The sequence below is a fragment of the Hirundo rustica genome, chromosome 4 (assembly GCF_015227805.2).
Source record: "Hirundo rustica isolate bHirRus1 chromosome 4, bHirRus1.pri.v3, whole genome shotgun sequence".
In the NCBI taxonomy this organism is placed as follows: Eukaryota; Metazoa; Chordata; class Aves; order Passeriformes; family Hirundinidae; genus Hirundo; species Hirundo rustica.
Window position 1 is genome coordinate 35,775,225 of NC_053453.1, and position 19,940 is coordinate 35,795,164.

General features: G+C 37.2%; 1 protein-coding gene across 1 annotated transcript; it reads left to right on the top strand.

Annotated features, from left to right (window-relative positions):
* The first annotated feature begins 491 nt into the window (after positions 1 to 491).
* FRS2 (fibroblast growth factor receptor substrate 2) lies at positions 492 to 19,221 on the top strand. Its single transcript, XM_040062730.2, has 6 exons — positions 492 to 597; positions 2,951 to 3,042; positions 4,905 to 5,091; positions 8,066 to 8,224; positions 9,063 to 9,226; positions 11,576 to 19,221. Exons 2-6 carry the CDS (start codon positions 2,977 to 2,979, stop codon positions 12,524 to 12,526), a joined length of 1,527 nt encoding a protein of 508 aa, XP_039918664.1. The 5' UTR covers positions 492 to 597; positions 2,951 to 2,976; the 3' UTR covers positions 12,527 to 19,221.
* Positions 19,222 to 19,940: the final 719 nt, after the last annotated feature.

Below are 19,940 nucleotides of genomic sequence, written 5' to 3' on the forward strand. Positions count from 1 at the left end.
AGTAAAAGCAAGCAATTTATGCTTAATGTCATGGAGGAGGAATCATGAGGAAAGTGGAGAAAGGTGATGTGTTGGCCACACAAGTCAGCATTTGTGTATGTTCAGTAGGATAAGCAAGAGGGAGTTAAATAGAGTGAGTTGTGCTTGTTCTTCTGTTTGTTTGCTGTGGTGTGGTTTGGTGTGGGTTAGTATGCACTGAGGATAATGGGAGCTTCACATCTGTCATTTCCACACTGAAGCAGTGAGTGGAGAATTAATGGAGACCCCAATGTGACAGGTTACCCTGCAGAAAGGAATGGCAGATTATTTTCTTCCGAGGCATTGACATGCCAGGGCAACTCAGAGATCAGTCTTGTCTAAAATATCATGAAGATTTTGCGTGACATAATACTCACAAAATAATTATAAACAAAAGCATGTATTTTTGTTAGTCTGCTAACTGGCATCTTAAAAACAAGAAAAAGAATTGACACTTTTATTTACCCTTCTAGTTCTAGGTCCAATGATTAGTTCTGTGACAAGACAGCATGGCACTTTGAGTATGACAGAAGCCCTAATGCTGCAGCAGAGGCTGGAAATATTAATGGCCAAATCTAGGTGAGTGATTTTTAATTTTGCCAGTTTCTTAGCTTTTTAATTTCTTCCTCATAGCCTTGGTTCACATCTCTCCTTCAGAGCAGCATTTCAGTTCTTGGTTTTCTGAAATATTAATATTAGAACATACTTGAGACAAAATAACAACCTTGTATGATTATTGATTACATACAATTTCTTTGTTGTTCCTGAGATACAGAGGCTGTGCTTCAAACATATTCATATACTACAGCTTTCTTCTTTTAACTCTAGTGATTTTTTTTTTTCCTCCAAAGTACTTTGCATTTTAAGTTCTGGGGTTTTTTTTCAAGTTTTTTTTTAAGAAGCAGGCACCTGTCTTCAACAGATTTGGTCAGGTATTTCATGCTGAATGCATAGAAAGTCTGATACTAACAGCATGCAGCTATGTAGTTCTGTTTACACAACAAAATATTCGAGGAGGTCTAAGTCTGGGCTTTATTAAGTGCAGGCATTTGTGCCTGAAGGCTGCTAGAGGCATATGCAACTACATTATATGGACCAGAATATTCACTGTTAATCTGCATTGAGGCTGTTGTCACGTGTTGTTCTTCATAGCAGGGGATTCTCAGGATAAATAGCACAGTGGCAGTAGGCTGACAAGAACAACATCTGAACATTGCTGTAGTGAGGCACTGTGGAGTGCCAGGGCAGGAAACTAGGAACAGGTGTTATTACCTCTATCTCCCTTTCTAAATAGAAGAGGAAGAAGAACAACTACTACTACTATAGTGATTTCAAAACTTCACAACCAAAAAAAAAAAAAAATTGTTCTGTGTAGCATAGCTTCTCTCTGCAGCAGTAGAAGCAAAAAAAGCAACCCCAGTTTCATTTTGACCTGGGGGAAAATCTTTGTCAATATAATGCATGTTTTCATGTTATGGTCAGAAATGACATTAAAAAATCCATTATTTTGATTAGGTGTCTGGAATTTTGCCTCTTTATGACTGGATTAAGTGGAGCAGTGTTGTTACCTCTGCAGGGGATTCTTGGTGGCTGGTTTATAGTCTCTAGAGTAGGAATATCTCTTTTGAGTGACTTTTCTGATCAAAAAAAGTGGAAGAGTTAACTGCTTTTCATTGTATTCTTTGCACCTTATCCCTTAGCAGACTAAAGTGCTACGTGGATACTACTGCTGTGTGCTAATACAAATGCCTGTCTAGAAACCAAGTCATGGTTTTCTTAAGATGGCATTGGATTTTTTTTCCCTCTAGTCAGGAAAACCTGTCAGCCCATTGTGTCTTCTTTCTTCTTGATTTCTAATGTCGTATCTCTTGTTGGCTTAATAGCTCTCTTCTGGGATTTTGCCCCATTTTTAATTTGGGTAGTGGAAATTTTAGTTCTTCTCCAATATAATGATGTAAATGGGTTTTCTTTTGTCAGACTTCCTTGTATTTAAGAAATATGAGACTTAACCCCTTTTTCATGGTGGTAGAGGGTGAATCGGCAAGTTGTGAGACTTCATTCTGTGAACATTTTATCATACCGTTTTGTGAAAGTTTTGCCATACACACAGAAATCTTTAAATGAAAATACCAAAAATACCAATATTTTTTTTTTTTGTTTCATTACTTTAGTCATGCTGTTCAGTGTTACTTGAGTATTTTACTGTTTTAAAATGGATTTGTAACACAACTTTATCCAAATGGAACTTAATAGAAATAAAAAAGACCCAAGTTTTAAAATATTTCTGTTGAATGTGGGGTTTTTTCCTTCCCATGTCTTTGATTACATAGTTTGATATACACTGCTATATAGGAAGTATTCAAAATCGGAAGCAGAGAGCCTCACTGCGTGGCTGCCAGCACAAGGCTGCATGCAGCCCTGAAATGCCTCCACCCTGGAGCTGCCAAAGCCAGGGCAGCCTTTCAGGTTTGCCATATGGGCTCTCTGTGTTGCCTGTGCCTGGTAACTTGTTACAGCCCAGGGCTTCTAGGAGTGTCTCCAGTGCGGTGCTTCTGAGCCAGGGAGTGCTTATTTGTGTAAAAGCCTGGTTTAGGAGATGAAAATCTCACACAATAAGTGGTTGGGTTTTGTTTTCCCCCAAGCTGCTACCATGGGAATAAAGGTGACCAATCAAATGAGTCTCTTTGGTAGTAACCTCAAGTTGAGTTATTGGTAGGACTTTAACAGCTCGATGTTGCCACTGCTTACTGTCAAATCTAAATTGCCATCATATTTGTAGTATCTACATTGATTTTTTTTTATTACATGTGATTGGAAGATTAATAATGAAGAATTGTATGTCAGAGTAATTTGCATTGGGTTGTTTGTTGATGTTACTTCATTTTTACTTCAACTAAATGGTTGGTTGTTTTTGGTTTTTTCTCCCCTTTAGAGATCAGATGGTCTTCTAAAGAAGTCATGGGTAGCTGTTGTAGCTGTCCAGATAAAGAAACTGTCCCAGATAACCAACGAAACAAGTTTAAGGTATGCAGCTGGCATGATGTGCTGTGAACTATTTTGTTGTTTTTATACAGACTAGGTCTGTGATTGAAAAAAGTTAATGGAAATAGAGTGCAAATTTCTGAACAGTTGAAACACTGTAGAGTTGCAGTTGTCTGTGGCTGGAGATTTCTCTTGTGCCTTTGAGAAACCCCCTCTTGTCAGGTCAGCGGTGACAGGAATTCCCTAGACATGGTAGGCTTTTTAGGACAGTTTTGATCTTTAGGAAAGAGAAGAACTGCTGTGATTTTCATCCATCTCCATTTCAGTTGGTAGAGCCCAAGTAAGTGGTGTTGCCTATGGAAGTTAATAGACGGTTAAGTTAGGAAAGGAGTCCTGAGCATAAGGGAATAAACAGCTTTAGGGGAAATGTGATTACGAACCTGAATGTGGGGTCATCAATAGAAAATTTTAGGACTGCTGGTTTTACTTGCAGGTTGCTATTGATTATACACTTTGAAAACTTTTGTCCTTTATGTGGAGAAATTTTATTTCTAAGTGCCCTTTTGTCTCATATATCTCTGGAATTTGTAAGCTTGTGAGCACTCGTTCATGTGCTTGACATGCTAAGCGTGAAGCAGCCGAAGTCAGTGACTGTAAGTCAACATACCTTTGCATAGGTCACACAAGTCAGATTTGCTTCTGTGCTCCAAACTGTCTCTGTGAGTTGACAAAGGAATGTAATGCTCCATAGTGAAAAACTGATTCATGTGTTGCCTGAGGGCGACAATGAAACGAGCTTTAAAGCCATGGGAATTTCTGGAAATGTTTAATATTATCAGTTAAGAAAGCTGCAGGATAAAATATTTTTCTGTTTTGTTGCTCTTTATGCATCACTTTGTGTAACTAGTTCCTATTTGTCTCCTTGTAGAATTTTTCTATTGTTTGTTTAGCAGCGGGGTTGGAGGGGTGGGGGAGGGGCATATGAAAGAATGTAATCTGCAAAATGAGGAAAATGGGCATAAGCCTCACAGGCAGATGAAAAGATTCTTAATTCTTTTCAATTGACTAGATTTCAAGTTGAAAATGTATCTTTAAGGAGTATCATTAATTCTGTAGGGATTTTTTTTTGGTAGTTTTTTTATTGATTAAGAAAGAATCCCATTAAAAGCAGCATTGTGAGGTAAAATAGAGGGGAAATATATATTGTCCAAATTCTATAAAGGATGGACGTTACCTCAAAACTGGCTTAAAAGCAGAAAGAGTTTAGCTTTACGTGCATCTTTTCACACAAGAAAGCAATAAGGTATTTGAATTACTTGTTGACTTTAAAAAGGCAGCAAAATATCTAAAACTGTGGGCTGATTCAGCACAGTGCAAGGCTATACGTGTATGTGAAGGAAGCTTTATCTTGGACCCACTTACTCTTTCTCATTCCTTTTCCCAACTGTAAGTGGGGTTATATGACAAAGCAAATATTTTTTTTTTTTTTTTTTTAGAAATGGGGTTCTGAAAGATTCCATTATCTGAGGTATGCCTTATCCATGTGGGAATACTAGAATATGTACATAAAGTCGGTTAAAAAAAATATTTAACTTACAAATCTCTTCTACTTTAAATTTCTCATCAGATTTTACAGTAATGTTAGGCAGCCTCATTTGTATTGTTTTTAAATAAGTGGGTTTTTTTGTTTGTTTTTGTTTTGTTTTGTTTTGTTTTAATTCTGGGTTAGGGTAGCACAGAAACTAGTTTCTTGAGTTCTTTTTTTTTTGTTTTTTTGTAAACCTTCACTTCAAGGATTGTAACTAATACAGATGGAGTCTACCAGTCAGGCATTAAGATTATTAAAAGTAGTGGTGTTTCTCCAAAGGGTAATTATCTAATGCTTTTAAATTTCTTTATTATAGGTTATTAATGTGGATGATGATGGTAATGAACTGGGTTCTGGCATAATGGAACTTACAGATACAGAACTAATTTTGTACACCCGTAAAAGGGACTCTGTAAAATGGCACTACCTCTGTCTCCGTCGCTATGGCTATGACTCGAATCTTTTCTCTTTTGAAAGTGGTCGAAGGTGTCAAACTGGACAAGGTATGTGGAAATGCTGCATCTGAAGCTTTTTGGAAATTTATTTGATGTTGGAAGATATTTTCCAGTCCTTTGACAAGAGTTATAAATGCTATAGTTCTGTATGCTAACGTGGTTTCTGGAAAAAAAATACCTTATGGGGAATGGTAGAATGAAGATTTGAGTAGCACATAGTTTTTGGCATTTGTAGGTCTGGAAGATTACAAGCTTCTATCTGAGTATTCTTTTGATCAGCTTAGGAGGTGGTTTTGACAGGGAAATTCTCCTGCCTCAGAGGTTGACTTGACTTCCAGGGGGAGGCAGTAGAATCTGAAACCAGAGGAATCCCCTCAGAATTCAAAGAATTCTCTATTTTTACTATTTTAAAGGCCTGGAACCCGGATAAGAACAGGATGTCCCCACCTTATTATTGTCTTCAGTAATACACATGTGTTTCATCCTCTTCTTAAAGCAAATACGACTTTCATTAATATCACTGACATAAATCTCAAATTTTGACTTGAGGTGTGTATACTTCAGCTATGCTCAGTTATTTCTTGAGTGGCTTTCATCAGAAAAAGATGGTTACCTTTCCAGTACCCAGACCATGCCTGCCTTGGCCAAGGTTGGCTCCCTCTGAGAACGTTCAGGTGTCTCTTTCATGCAGCAGTCCCCGAGGGAACAGCTGTTTCAGTTGAGCTTTCTGCCTTGTTTTGCATCTTCTTACTGTGAAACAGCTGTGTGTGGTTGGAATTCCTATGCATTCATTGTTGTGAAATTAAGTTCCAATGTTCTTCTGGAGTTTTGGCATTTACCACTGTTATTATCAGTAATTTTAGGTTTTGTTTTTTAATATCACTTTTAAAAAGTCAGAAAGATGGAAGAACTGGATCATAAATAAACCTAGCGGATATTCATTGTCCAAGCAGAGGTAATGGATGACAAGTTTTTTAAAATGGAAGTTAAAAGGCACTCTCAGTTCATCTCCTAGTGAGAAATGGAGATATTTTCAAACATTGAAGTATACTCCATACTAAACTAAATTTTCATAATTCTTAAAGTAATAAACTTTGTTTCAAAGATAATCACTTGAATGGGTTTTGCAGGTTTAATTTAATGCTTCTTCTGAAAATTGAAAACAGATACTAATAATACTTAATTGAAAATACTAATTTGAAGGTTGTTCTTTACAGTCTGTTAGCACGTCTGCAAAATCTTACACCAAGTCTAATTGACATCTCCACTTCTAATTTTTTTTTTCTTAAACAAGATTAAACAGGCTGCACAAGCAGCAACCCTCTTCTCCCTCTTTTGCTTCTTGTCTTCCTTATGTAATACTAAAATACTGTGAATATTGAGAAAAAATAAATCTGGCAGAAAATGTTTTCTGCTGCCCTTTTGCAATGGAACATTGTTCCTGAGACCTACAGTGGGTTTTTGTGGACACTGTTGCAAAACTTCCTCTTCACTTTATGGGATGAACAAGAAGTTTTTCATTTGAGAATTCCCTGAGTACTGCCCAGCAATTTCTTACACTAGTCAGTATTTCTGTTTCGGTTTTTCCTTTAATGTCAAGTTATTTCTGTTGATAAGTTATGAGAAGCAATGATGGTGAAACACTGAGTTTGTGCTAGGTATTAAAAACCTTGCAGACATGTCTTTGGAGCATTTCTAACAGATAATTCAGGATATAAAACCTGGAGAAATTGATATGTCACCATGTTGTGTGACAAATCACATTGTATTTAATATGAATGTACTTAAAGGCAGCTGAATTTCTCAGAAACATATGGGAGATTTTTAAAATTTGTGAACCTAGATTTTTTTTTTAAATTCTGGGTTTTGTTCATTAAGATTTAAACATCCAGTCTGAATATTCAGAAATATACAAAATATTAAACATGGCCTATTGTACATGGCTGGATTAGGGGTCGGGGACATACTGTAGAAGAAGCTCTACAGCTACAGTGTTGCAAACATGAAGCTTATTCAGTGCAGTCGCTGTATTTTAATAGCTAAGCATCGTTCCTTGTAGCACATTTGGTGTATTCCCAGCTGGGGTTGTGTGAACTTCTGCCATGTGAAGCATTTCTGGTGGTTCTGATCTGTCACAGCTCTGCATTCCTAAATAAATATATGATGATAGTAATTGCCAGCATATTCACGTAACTGCACTTACAGAAGTGGCTATATAGGTAGGTAGTTTTTAGTAGAGCGTTTTAAGATTTTAATACGCACTTTAAAAAATGAGCACCTGCACCCAAGTTTAACAAGCATGTCAACTTTAACTTCATGCTTTCAATGGAAGAGTAATCCAAAGCTGCGACTTTGCTGGTGAGGGTAAGTTGGGACACTCCCTGCTGTTCAAAGGCAAAGTGGCACAATACACAAGCAAAATACATGGTATTGCTGCTGACTTTGTGTTCTGTGTCTATCCTTTAGCCTGAAGCAATTAGTTTGTTACTGTCTGTTCCACACAGTTTGTCTTACTAGATTTTCATTTTAGTCTTCTTAAAGAAACTAAACTTTTTTACCCAGTGTTTAAATCCTTTTCTGTTGTGCAGGTATCTTATTTTTATGGTAGTTTAATAGAAATCTGATTTAGGAAATAGGACTTTGTAGCACCACCATAGTTAAATACGTATTTATTTAACAGGTATCCTTTTTATCAGCTTCAAAAAAAATAGAAAAAAAAATCTTGTTACTTTTTTTCCCCCCTCATTTAGCACTCAGAACTTAGTTTTGCTCCTAATTGAATCAATTTTCTGTTCTAATTTAACTTGGTGCATGGGAACCTTATTCTTCTATTAGATAACCACTTAAAAGGTTGTCACAGTAATTTTGTGTTTGGTGCAATAAAAAATTCATAACACTTTTGCTTCTTTAACAGGTATTCATTATGTGGATTCCAGTTCTATTTCTTGAAAGTTATATATATTGTAAGGCATGTTCCTTGATTTTTTTTTTTTTTTTTTTGTATGTGTGTGTTTATTTATAGGAATCTTTGCTTTTAAGTGTGCCCGGGCAGAAGAGCTATTTAACATGTTACAAGAGATAATGCAGAATAATAGCATAAATGTGGTAGAAGAACCAGTAGTAGAAAGGAATAATCATCAAACTGAGTTGGAAGTACCAAGAACTCCTCGTACACCTACCAGTAAGTATGGCTCTACTGTCAGATGACGTATCTGAATGTAATGTGGTACTTAGCTGAAAATAGCGTTTGATTTCAATTTAACCTTTAAGTAATTAAAAGGAAGGCTAATTTAAAGCTAAGAGGTTAATTAGCAGTAATGCATTCTCTTGAGGTACTTGCTGAGCATTATCATCAAGAAAAAAGTTTTGGGAACTTAGTTGTTTCATAAGAACACTTATGAATACACTTACTGAAATACTGAATCAACATGCTTTACCTGTAACATTTCAGAGAAATGTTAATGTTGGGCAGTGTTTCAAACTTTTGATTAGGGGAAAAAATACTGTTTAAATCACATGTGCAGTTGGTTTGGAATCCTTCATTTGCTCTGGGTAGATGAACGGGTGAGTGAAATATTTACCTAATTTTTACCTAAAATTTACCTAAATTTTACCTAAAATTTTCTGGTATTTTTGAAATCTCAGGCAGATGGCTTGATATTTGGAACTAGGAATTCCTGTTTATTGATGATTTCAGAGAAATGGAAGGTTAGGTAAAGGAGTCTGAGTCACGGAGAGATGTTAATGGGGGAAAGAGAAGTTGGAGGGAGTTTACTGGGTGTGTAATACACCTGGGTTTCAGTGGTTGCTTCAGAAATGTCTTCCGGTAAATACCTGGATGCTGTTCTGTTTTCCATTTCCTTCCTCCAAGCAAAATTGAGCTTTGTGAATATTTAATATTGTTTTGCATATTTTACTTTCTCTTTTGAAAATTAAACTTTAGATATAAAGTATCTTATTCATATACAGTAAAATGTTCTATTTTAATAATGGTTTTGGTTGTTTTCTAATTGAATCAGCTCCTGGGTTCAATGCACAAAGTTTACCCAACGGCTACCCCAGATACCCATCTTTCGGAGATGCTTCGTCACACCCTTCCAGCAGACACCCTTCTGTCGGCAGCGCACGCCTCCCCTCTGTTGGTGAAGAATCAACACATCCTTTACTTGTAGCAGAGGAGCAAGTGGGTGTTTTTTTCCCTTCGTAGAACTTAGGTTCTACATTACTTCAGATTTTTCCAATGATTGTTCTGTAGGCTTTCGCTTGCGTTTTTCAGTATAAGGTGTAATGTATTCCTACAGTATTTTAACTGCCTCAGAAAAGTGTTTGCCTTGCCTCTTTAAAATAGAATAGAATCTTTTAAATAGATACTTTGTAGAATGTCTTGCTGAGGAATTAGTATTTTATATCAAAATAAGGATACAGAAGGTATGTGTTTGTGTTATACTATTTTCAAAAATTTTAGTAAATATTTTTAAACATGAGTAATTGTACATTATAATGAGAGATCCTGGTCAAAAAGCTTCTTTATATATGTCTTCTATTTACCAAATAGAAGACATGGAATGATTTAGGTTAGAAGGGACCTCCAATCCTCTAGATCAAAATTTTAAGTTAGAGACAGCTGCACAGAGCCTTGTCCTGGTCATGTTTAGAATACTATAGGCACGAGGATTCCACAGAATCTGAGCCAGTATCTCTCTTAATATATTATTGGATTTTTGCCCGTTACATCTGGTGTTGGCTGTCCTTTGGCCTTTTGCTGAACATCCTGAAAAACAGTCTGGCTCTGTCTCTGCTTTAACTCTCAGGTAGTTGAAAACAGCTGTTAGGTGGTTCTATGCCTTAATGGAACTAAGATGGTGTCCTCAGCTTTTCCTTGTATGTGATGTGCTCCAGCTCCTCTCTAGTCATGGCTCTCCACTGGACTTGCCTCAGTATGGTGCTGTCTTTTACTCTGCAGCTCAGGTTCAGTCTTGTGAGAGCTGAATTGATGATAATAGTAACTCAGCTTTCCTTAACTTACTGGCTGTGCTGTTGCTGACACAAACCAGTGCATGTTTGGTTTTCATTTCTGCAAGAGCAGACTACTGACTCACATTCAACTTAGCATCCACCTGACCCCTGAAGTTTTGCTGCAGGGCTATTTTCAATCAGTTGCTATCTAGCCTGTACTGTTGGTATTGTTTCATACCAGCACCAGGTTTTGTATTTGCTGGTGCTGAACTTCGTAATGTTTCTATGAGGTCGGTTCTCCATGCTGCTGAGATCGCTCTCAGTGGAAACCCCACCAGTCTGGATAGACTGAAAACTGTCATAGTATATTCTATCTCGTCATTCAGGTTGCTGATGAAAATGATAGTCAAGTTTTAAAATGTCATGCGGTGTAGGAAGACTTTCAGTTGTGACAAGAAACAGTGCTGGAAACCAGAGAAGGTAGCCGGAGCAGAGCGCTGTGAACTATCTTGTGGGAAAGGATTTTTGCGCTCACGGGAGAGCTCAGATCTTATTGTTGGAGTTATTGAATAGTAAGTGAGTTTAAAAAAGTCAGTGGAGGAGTCAAGTGAGCTAGTAAATGACACTTCAGCTTGCAGAGCTTGACAGAGGGGCTGGAAAGCTATATGACTGCTGCTGTAAGATGCTACTTTTGCTGTTTGCATATCCAGATATAGAATTAAAATTTAGAGAAGGAATCTAGTCTTTCCCATTCAGCCTTGTATTGATCCACTGTGGAAATTGCAGGAATATAACCTAGGAGTGTATTTTTGCCACTCTTAGTGACATACGGTGTCAACTCCTGCTTATTTTTCATTCTGAGTGCCCCACTTCATATGGAATTGTACATTTTTCTACTTGAGTTCCTGTTCTTACGAGGCTGTTGGCTCTTGAAGAAAGAATGGATAGTTCTTCCTGTAGACCCAACCTCTTTTTGTTCCTGGAGTAGTACACAAGGCAAGAGACCAAGGGTTTTCTTAGGTCTCTCTGTGGTTTTCTTTTTGGTTGTGGGTGGGTTTTTTTGGTGGGTTTTTTTTTTTTTTTTTTTTTTTTCCCCTCCTTTGTATGGACAGTAGATTTCCTTGCAGTGTGGAAGCTATGAACATAAACTTAGCCAAAGTAATTGTTGGTCACTGGTAATGGACCACAAAGTAGAGCTCTCAGCGATCTGCCCAGGTAAAGTAATGAGCTAAGCTGGAACAGCCCACAGTGGCCTTGATTAGAGCCAAGCTCTAGAACTAGAGCACAACTGAGATAAAACATCAAATAAAAATAATTACCAGTGTAAGATATAAATTCTGTTTTTCTGTTAGAGGAACATTAACATAACTAATGACAAAATTTCAGGGAAAAAACCTAAAACTGACTACAGTTCAGCAAAATGCAAGAGACGTGACTTTTGCTCTTAAACACCTGCCGTCACAAGTTTTTCTTTTCAGGTATTTGGATTAGAAAAGTGGGGAGTTAAGAATAAATTCGGAGGTGGGAGGGAAGGCACAATATCATTTGAATTTTTTTTTTTTTCTTTCCCTTTTAGGTGCACACTTACGTAAACACTACTGGAGTACAAGAGGAAAGAAAAAATCGATCAAGTGTGCATGTGCCACTGGAATCAAAGCTTTCAAACACTGAAACAACTAAAGTGAAAGAAGATCAGATGTGTACTGATGACAGAGATGCTCAGGTTCTCCTGGAGCCTGAAGGAGTGAAGTTTGTTTTAGGACCAACACCTGTTCAAAGGCAGTTAATGGAAAAAGAGAAACTGGAACAGCTTGGGAGAGATCAAGTTAGTGGCAGCAGCACAAACAACACTGAATGGGACACTGGGTATGACAGTGATGAACGTAGAGAGACACCATCTGGTAATAAATTGGTGTATGAAAATATAAATAGGTTATCAATCCCTAGTGCCTCAGGGGTCAGGAGAGGTCGCTTGACATCAACCAGTACCTCAGACACCCAGAACATTAACAACTCTGCTCAGAGGAGAACTGCGCTGCTGAACTACGAGAACTTGCCATCCTTGCCTCCTGTTTGGGAAGCCCGCAAGCTGAGCAGAGATGAAGATGACAGTTTAGGACCAAAGACCCCGTCTCTGAATGGCTACCACAATAACCTAGATCTAATGCATAACTATGTTAATACAGAGAATGTAACAGTACCAGCAAGTGCTCATAAAATAGAATTTACACGACGTCGGGACTGTACCCCAACAGTCTTTAACTTTGACATTAGGCGTCCAAGTTTAGAACACAGGCAGCTCAACTATATACAGGTTGACTTGGAAGGTGGTAGTGACTCTGACAACCCTCAGACTCCAAAAACCCCAACCACTCCACTTCCGCAGACTCCAACCAGGCGCACAGAGCTGTATGCTGTGATAGACATTGAAAGAACTGCTGCTATGTCAAGCTTGCAAAAAGCACTGCCCCGAGATGATGGTACTTCTAGGAAAACTAGACATAACAGTACTGACCTGCCTATGTGAGCCTGGGGAGCATTGAATCATTTGCACCTTTTGTGAAGTTTATAAAATTGAAGATGCGAGTACTTTGCATTTCTTAACACTAACGCCTTTTATAGACTAATAGAACTTTTTCTGCATACTTCGTGTACTTGTCTTACTAAAGGGAATTAATGTAGAGCAAGTATTCATTTTAGGTAACACTATTTCATTCTACAGTAGAAGTAATTACTGCATAGCAGCATCACCACCTTTCACAGTGCCTCTTTAATTGATTAGAGTCTGAGTGACATGCCAGTTTTGAATTTATAAATATTCTGGTCTGGTGCCTATACTCATTAGTGGCATTTATAACACTTTTTAAAGCCTCTTGATATGTGCATTATTAGCAGGTAAACCTAATCTTTCAATATACTTATCTGACGTTCATTCCATCGAAGTGGTTCCTCCAGAATGAAATGTATGTAATGCGTTAATTCACTCAGTTTGACATACACAAGATATATTGGTTCATCTCAAGGAATATAAACACCACACCTTTTTTGTCTGTAGGCAAGGCGGCCTCTAATTCCTGACAGTTTTCTTAATTTGTGTGATGAGAGGTCACGTTGACAGTTGTTGATCAGAGCTATAAACACATCAAAAACTAGCCTTAAGTTCCTTCTGGTGGAATAGAATTCCAAGTGACATAAAATTCCCTCTGAAATCTGACAAAATTTTAATCTCATCAGAGTTTTGGTGTTTTTTGTGAAGGAATTCACAGGTGGGCTGTAAGAATTAAGGCTCTCTTGTAATTTCTTAGTTCAGTGTGCCTTCTTTTCTTTGCATTTGTGTGTTTCCTTTTTATTTGTTCCATAATGTCTTGTTTTAAAAGTCAACATTTTGTACATAGCTTTAATTGTTCAGGGTCATCTATGTATTTATCTTACTCTCTGCATTTGACAAAGCAAGACTCTTGAAGGTCAAATGGTTGTCTTCGTCCAGTGTTCTACTTTTTATGCCTGACAGAAATATCCCAGCTCTCCAGCAGTATGCATTATTGCACAACTGGAAAGGTTTATTATGCAGTTATTGTCTTCCTCTAAAGCATCAAACACAGGTTACACGGGAGGCAGGGTACTGGACTTGATAGTTCTTTATAGGAAGTTGTACGTTCTAGCAATGTGCATCCATAGGTGATAGTGTACTTTAATTTAAAGAGATACATAGTAAATTATCTGAAGGTAGTATTATCTATGAGCATGCTTGTTTTCCTTTTGCAGTTGGTGAATTTGATTACAATGATGGCTGCTCAGTGTTACAGGTACATCCAGGTAGAATGCTGGTTTTGGATATGCCAGAGGCACCCTTAGAAGATTTTTTTTTCTATTTTGTTTATTAATACTCTGAATAATCTTAGAATTCTGGCAGTATTGCAGGTGCACCTTGGTACTAGCAGCAGGAGAGATTGCTCTTGAGCTTGTGATTGCAAAGGAACTGACACTTGTGTAAACTGGTATGATGTAAAATAACCCTTGAACTGTGAGGAAAAACATGCAAGAAAAGCCATTTGGAGATCTGAAAAAGTATTAAGGGTCTCCATGCAATATTTGAACTGAAGTTTTATAAAAACCAAACTACAATTATTTTCTGTCTTTTAAATTGGTGTGTATTTCTGTTCCTACAACTTTTTTCTTTGGTCTTCTCGGATTTAGTAGTGGCAGCAGTAGTAGCACCTGAAATATATGTCTCTTGCCATACCATTAGGTGGTATCAGGACACCTTTTCACTCTGGCTTTCGTTATTCTTTACTGTATGGTACTGAAATACCAGATGGACAAAGAACATAATTTGCTGAAGTAAAAGATGGGAGTCATTGAGACCATTATGAGGAACTTAAAAGAGGGGTTGTTTTCAGAAAACCTTATTAATTATTTCATGGTCAGCCTCTGCATACTTTTGTGATAGACTCACTGACTTGTGAGGAGACCCTGGTACTCAAGAAGGTAAAGACTACCTAGAGCTAGGCATTTTACAGGTTGTTCCCAGGTGGAGGTCGGTCTCTTCTCCCAGTCAGCCAGCGACAGGACAAGAGGACATAGGGTTAAGCTGTGCCACATAGATGTTAGCAAGAAATTCTTCACAGAAAGGTTGATTAGGCATTGGAATGAGCTGCCCAGGGAGGTGGTGGAGTCACTGTCCCTGGAGGTGTTCGAGGAAAGATTGGGCATGGCAGTTGGTGCCGTGGTCTGGTTTACAAGGTGATGTTTGGTCATAGGTTGGCTTCAATGATCTCAGAGGTCTTTTCCAAGCCTACTGATTCTATGATTCTGTAACTCCCTCACATCTTTGCCATTGCCCCACCTTATGGACCTCCCGGTGTGTACTGAAGAGAAATTACCATGTATTGCAAAATACTTACTTGGTTAATAATATTGGTGTGATTCTTGTTCTTAGCATATAGCTCACTTAAATTTGTGAGCTGAACTAATGCTTCAGCATCTGTTTTGAGGCAAGCCTGTTTGATCTAGCTAGCTGCTTAGAAATATATGGTCCTCATCTGTATAGTTTGGACTAATTAACTGGACCCTTTAAACACACCTGTAAGGCAGGGAAGTAATAATATTCCTAACTACTAAATAGGGAAACAGAGGCTTTGGGTAGATCTTAAGTGACCTGCTGAAATTTCAACAACCAGCCATATCCATCCTTAGTTCCAGTGCACTGTGCTATGCATTTATTCTGTATAGTCTCAGATAAAAAGAATGGTCTGAGCAATTTTTTACATTGTTGCAAGTTTCACAGTGTTTTCTTAGCTCTGGTCCCCAGAATTGAGAACATACTGAAATTTCAACTGTCTGTAGCCTTAATTATATTAGCAAGTCTGATGACATATTTTCCAGGACTACTTTTTTAACCTGTTACGTTTTACAGGTGGGATAATGCTTTCTCATTTTTTGTACGCTGCAACATACTGGGTAATCCCTGTCACCCACAGTACTCATCTTTAGCATTCCTTATTTTCTGTCCCTTGAAGTAGATGCAGTTGCAATGCACTTTACCCTTTGAGACTTGGTAAATATTTTTTCAGTTCAGTCTCTTTTAAAGGCTGTGATGTTAGATTTAGTGTCTGTAATCTAGGAATCAGTTTTCAGACGAAATCTCTCCATGGTATCTAGATCATATTTATTTTGGGCCCACAGGTGTATAGACTGAGAAACTAAAAATATGTAACCATTTTCTTTAGTAAATGTGGCATGTAAGTTTACATAAACTAGGTCCTGTAAAAATGGTAGCATCTCCATCGATCCTACTTTTCATCCATAATGTGCAGTTGGTTGCTGCCCTTCAAACACATTTGACAAGGGGAAACCTTTAACTGTAGGTATTCCTTTAGTGCAATGATTTTGGAAAGACATCTATTACTGTATCTTTTAAACAAGGAAACCAAGTTGTTAAAGAACACAAAATGTGACCAAAAGTGTATAATAAAGATTGTGCTAGAAATACAGGGAATGAGAATTTATTCCATTGTTATATAAGGATTTTTCCTCAAAATTATGTCAGAAGGAGGACCAATTGTTTTAATTTTGTGGTGTTTTTTGCTGACTTCCTAAAGCAATATTGAAAAAGTCCATTCTGGAAACCTTGACACTCATTAGAACATCTTTTGTTTCCCCTGTTAAGTATGTTTTGCATTGATAGGGGTTGAATCTGATGATGTACACTGAACACTACTCCTATTAAAGTCTTCATAGCTTTTACAGAAAATACGAGTGTTGAAGTAGAAATTTCATATCATGAATTGATAAAATGTCCTTCCTCCTCCCCAATGTTTGGACATTTGTGCGTGTTTGCACCTTTGATTATGGCTTGGGTGTAAAAAGGATCACAGAAATGTGTAAACTGTACGAAGTCCAAACCAATGTCAAAACAGGGCTGCTTTTTATAGGTGACAGACCAGCAGTTGATTTTGCTGGTTTTATAATACTGTGTATTGGCTCAAAATCTGGCTGTTCTTGTTTTTATTTTATATTTAACCACTTCTCAATGAGAGAGATTCAGGAAGGAGCAGATTGTTCTTATTCATTGTCGGTGAAGTAAAAATGGAAATTCTTATTAATGTCAGTTACTCTTTTGAGCAAGCAATGATGTATCTGATTTGGACATCTATTTCTAAGCAGTATTCCTCGCTTCGTGTAAGGTGAGATCAATGGTGAAATTCCATTTCTGCACTGTACTAATTTATTTAATGGCTGCAAATAAGATGAAACTAATGGAGTAGGAACTAGTAGTGGACTTAAATCTGAAATTCTCCTATTTCCCATAAAGGAGTCTGGTCCTTCATTGTGATAGAGTTAGGTATTTTTGGAATTTAATGATATGATCTTTCTCATCTCTTCCTTGAGGTAGCAATTCAGGCATTTATATTTGACAGTATTTACTTAATATAGACCTAAGTTCATTTATTATATCTTTATTTTAAATTCATATACACTCCAAGAAAAAAAAAAATCCATAAGACATTCCACCACAAAAAACTGCGTTAAGATGGAGTCAGGTTTGCTGATATCCTTCTTACAGAAGATTATTAAAAAGGAAGTCATGTTGAGGTTCTTTCACAATCTTTAGGAATTACTTCCTCTTTTGGACAAGATAAGTGAATCAGAAGAAAAAAAAAAAAAAAGAGCAACTTAGCATCTGCAACTCTGACCATGTATACATTATTTCTTGTGCTGTGCTGTAAGGTACGTGACTAAGTCTGTCAGATGTCTTAGGAGGATGTTTTCCTAACACAGTGTTTACTCCAGATTAACGCAGTATTTTGTTTGGAAGTATGTAGGTGTACAGGTAGAAATAGAATATGAGAAATAAGGTTGATGAAACAAGTGTTAAGACATTTCTATATTTTTATACATTATGAAGGGCATTTTTGAAATTTTTCTTGCAGTTTTAGTAATGATTTAGTGTGGTAATATACATATATTGTGACAATGTTTTCCGCTATATCCATTACTTTGGTGTAATTCTATTTTATGTAGCAAATATGTGTATATAGAAAGGAGATTATGTAAAAACTATGATTAAAAAATAGACTCAAGCCCTTCAGAACAGGGACCGTCTTCCTCTGTGTCTATAAAAGTACTAAATGCCTTGGGGTCCCAGCCTATCTGAGGTCTTGGACCTTGGGGTCTCAGAGCTCCCATCTGAGACCTGTAGTGACTGAATTGCCAAGTGAGGAGTGTGGGGGAAGCAGCTCCTCTGCTTTCCATGAGAAGCCTTAGTATAAAAGCTGCCGTGAAGCTCACCCTGCCAATGCCCGGTGCTGGGGCTGTGCTGTGTACACGGCCCTGTACCTGCCAAGCGATCCAGAGAGCCCAGAGTCCATGTATCCTTTGCTCCGGTCCTTCCCCTTGGCAGTAGGAAAGGAAGTCTGACAAGGAGCTTTGATGTCATCAGGAAATCTTCCTTGTTAGCAGTGTGACCCTTTCCAGAGCTTGTTCAGTCTGCATGCAGTGTCCTTTGAAGCCGAACAAATGGTTCCTGTTGACTTCAAGGGCCACTGGATGTGCTCCTACAAGATCAAGTTCTGCTGACGTAACAGCTCTGCTACACCTGAGGACCTGGTTGGTCAAGTTCTTCAGGAATGGTCTAAAAAGATGTAAAAATATTAATGTATTTAATTACATGTACTGAAAACCAAATCCTATTTGTTGTGGTCAGAGTTCAGATAATTATGGGAATTTTGATTTCTTAGTCATACTTGCATATATATTGCTTTAACTATTGTGTATGAAAGAGGAAGTGATTCTAAAATGTGTGAAAGATCAGGATTACGCCTGTTTTTTAATGGTTATGTTGTTTAGGAATGGATGTCAGCAAATTTAACTCCATAATAATGCAGTTTTTTTGCATTGGAATATGTGTGTATATCATACACCCACATTTTATATATAATATATTATATATTTGGTACTAACTTTGTATTTTGAAATTTTGCCAAATCGCAAACACAGATGTTCTCACTTGTAAGACTTTGGTACTTAATAACTGAATGTATAAGAAATGTTCCAGTATGAGAGGAAAGAGTGTTTTACGGTGTCCCACAGTCCAGATGGCTCAACCAGCAGGCACATTGCCTTTTTCACGTCTTGCTTCATTGCAGCATCACCTTTGGTCTCCTGGAAAGCAGTCTGTGTCCCAGCCAAACCGCAGGCCAGCTGTGCACCACTAGCGTCAAAGTTGACTGGTAGTAGTGATACAGTAGTCACCAGTGTGCCACAAATGCATTTATTAAATGCAGAAATAGACATTTCTACAAAGGCCAAAATCTTTTGTTGTATGTTCCTTTCTTGTCATTACATTGTATCATACTGTAAGATTATTGTATGTCCTAATTTGCATTATGAAATGTTTTTTCCTACTTAAAGGCATAAATATAGGAACTTTGTATAAAGGTAGCTTTCTAGATTTTTATTTCTTTTATATAAAAAAGTCTAAACAGTGGGAGTACCATTGCCAAATTGTTTATAAAATTTCAAGTAATTTTCCCTGTTCAATTAATTTGTTTTTACAAACATTCCGTATTTCTTATACTATGCAGAAAGAGTGTATTTTTATGCCATTCCATATTAATCTTAAAAAAAATAATTTCACTTCTTTTAAACTGCCATTATTGAGAAAGCTTACCAAATGTGCATTTTTTTAAAAATGTGTTATGTACATTTTCCCCCTTACCAGTGCCAACTTCATTTGGGAAAGAAAAAAAAAAAAAAAAAAAAAAAGTAGCATGGCAATAAACTATTGATTTTACATTAAAAATTGTCTGTGGGTTACTTCAGTAAATTGCAGTTGTCATTGTATTGTTTTGTTTGTATAATCTTTTTTCTTTTTCTATAAATCATTGTTTCATGTACCTCTCTCTGCCCTCCTCCCTGCCTCCGTATTCCACTTGTTACTTAGTAGTAAAAAAACTCCCAAAACTGATCATGGTGATCTGAAGTCTGTAAATTCATCTCCAAGATTTTGTTTCATTTCTGCTGGTTTTCTGTCACATCTTTGTCATGCACGTAGATTGAGATTTTTTTTTAAGTGAGATTTTTTTTTTAAGTGAGATTTTAAAAATGAGGCATTTTTTTTCTTAATGTACAGTGCAACTTGAAAAATTGCCCTTGGCACAGCAGAAGTGATGGCACTGCACAGCTGAGAGGGACAGGAGCCCAGAACCAGCACTGCTGCTGTGTTCTTCCTATTGTGGTGTCACTACTTTTACACATTGTAAATCATAGCTTAGCAATGGCCAAAATCCCCTCAAATCAAATTTACTAATTTGCTGTAGTTTTTCTGTGAGCATTGGATATTTCAAAGGCCATAACTTGGAGAAGTATGAGGCACTTGTAAAATCTTTTTTCTCCAAACTCACCACAGTAACAGCAAACGTGAATTAAAATGAATTATT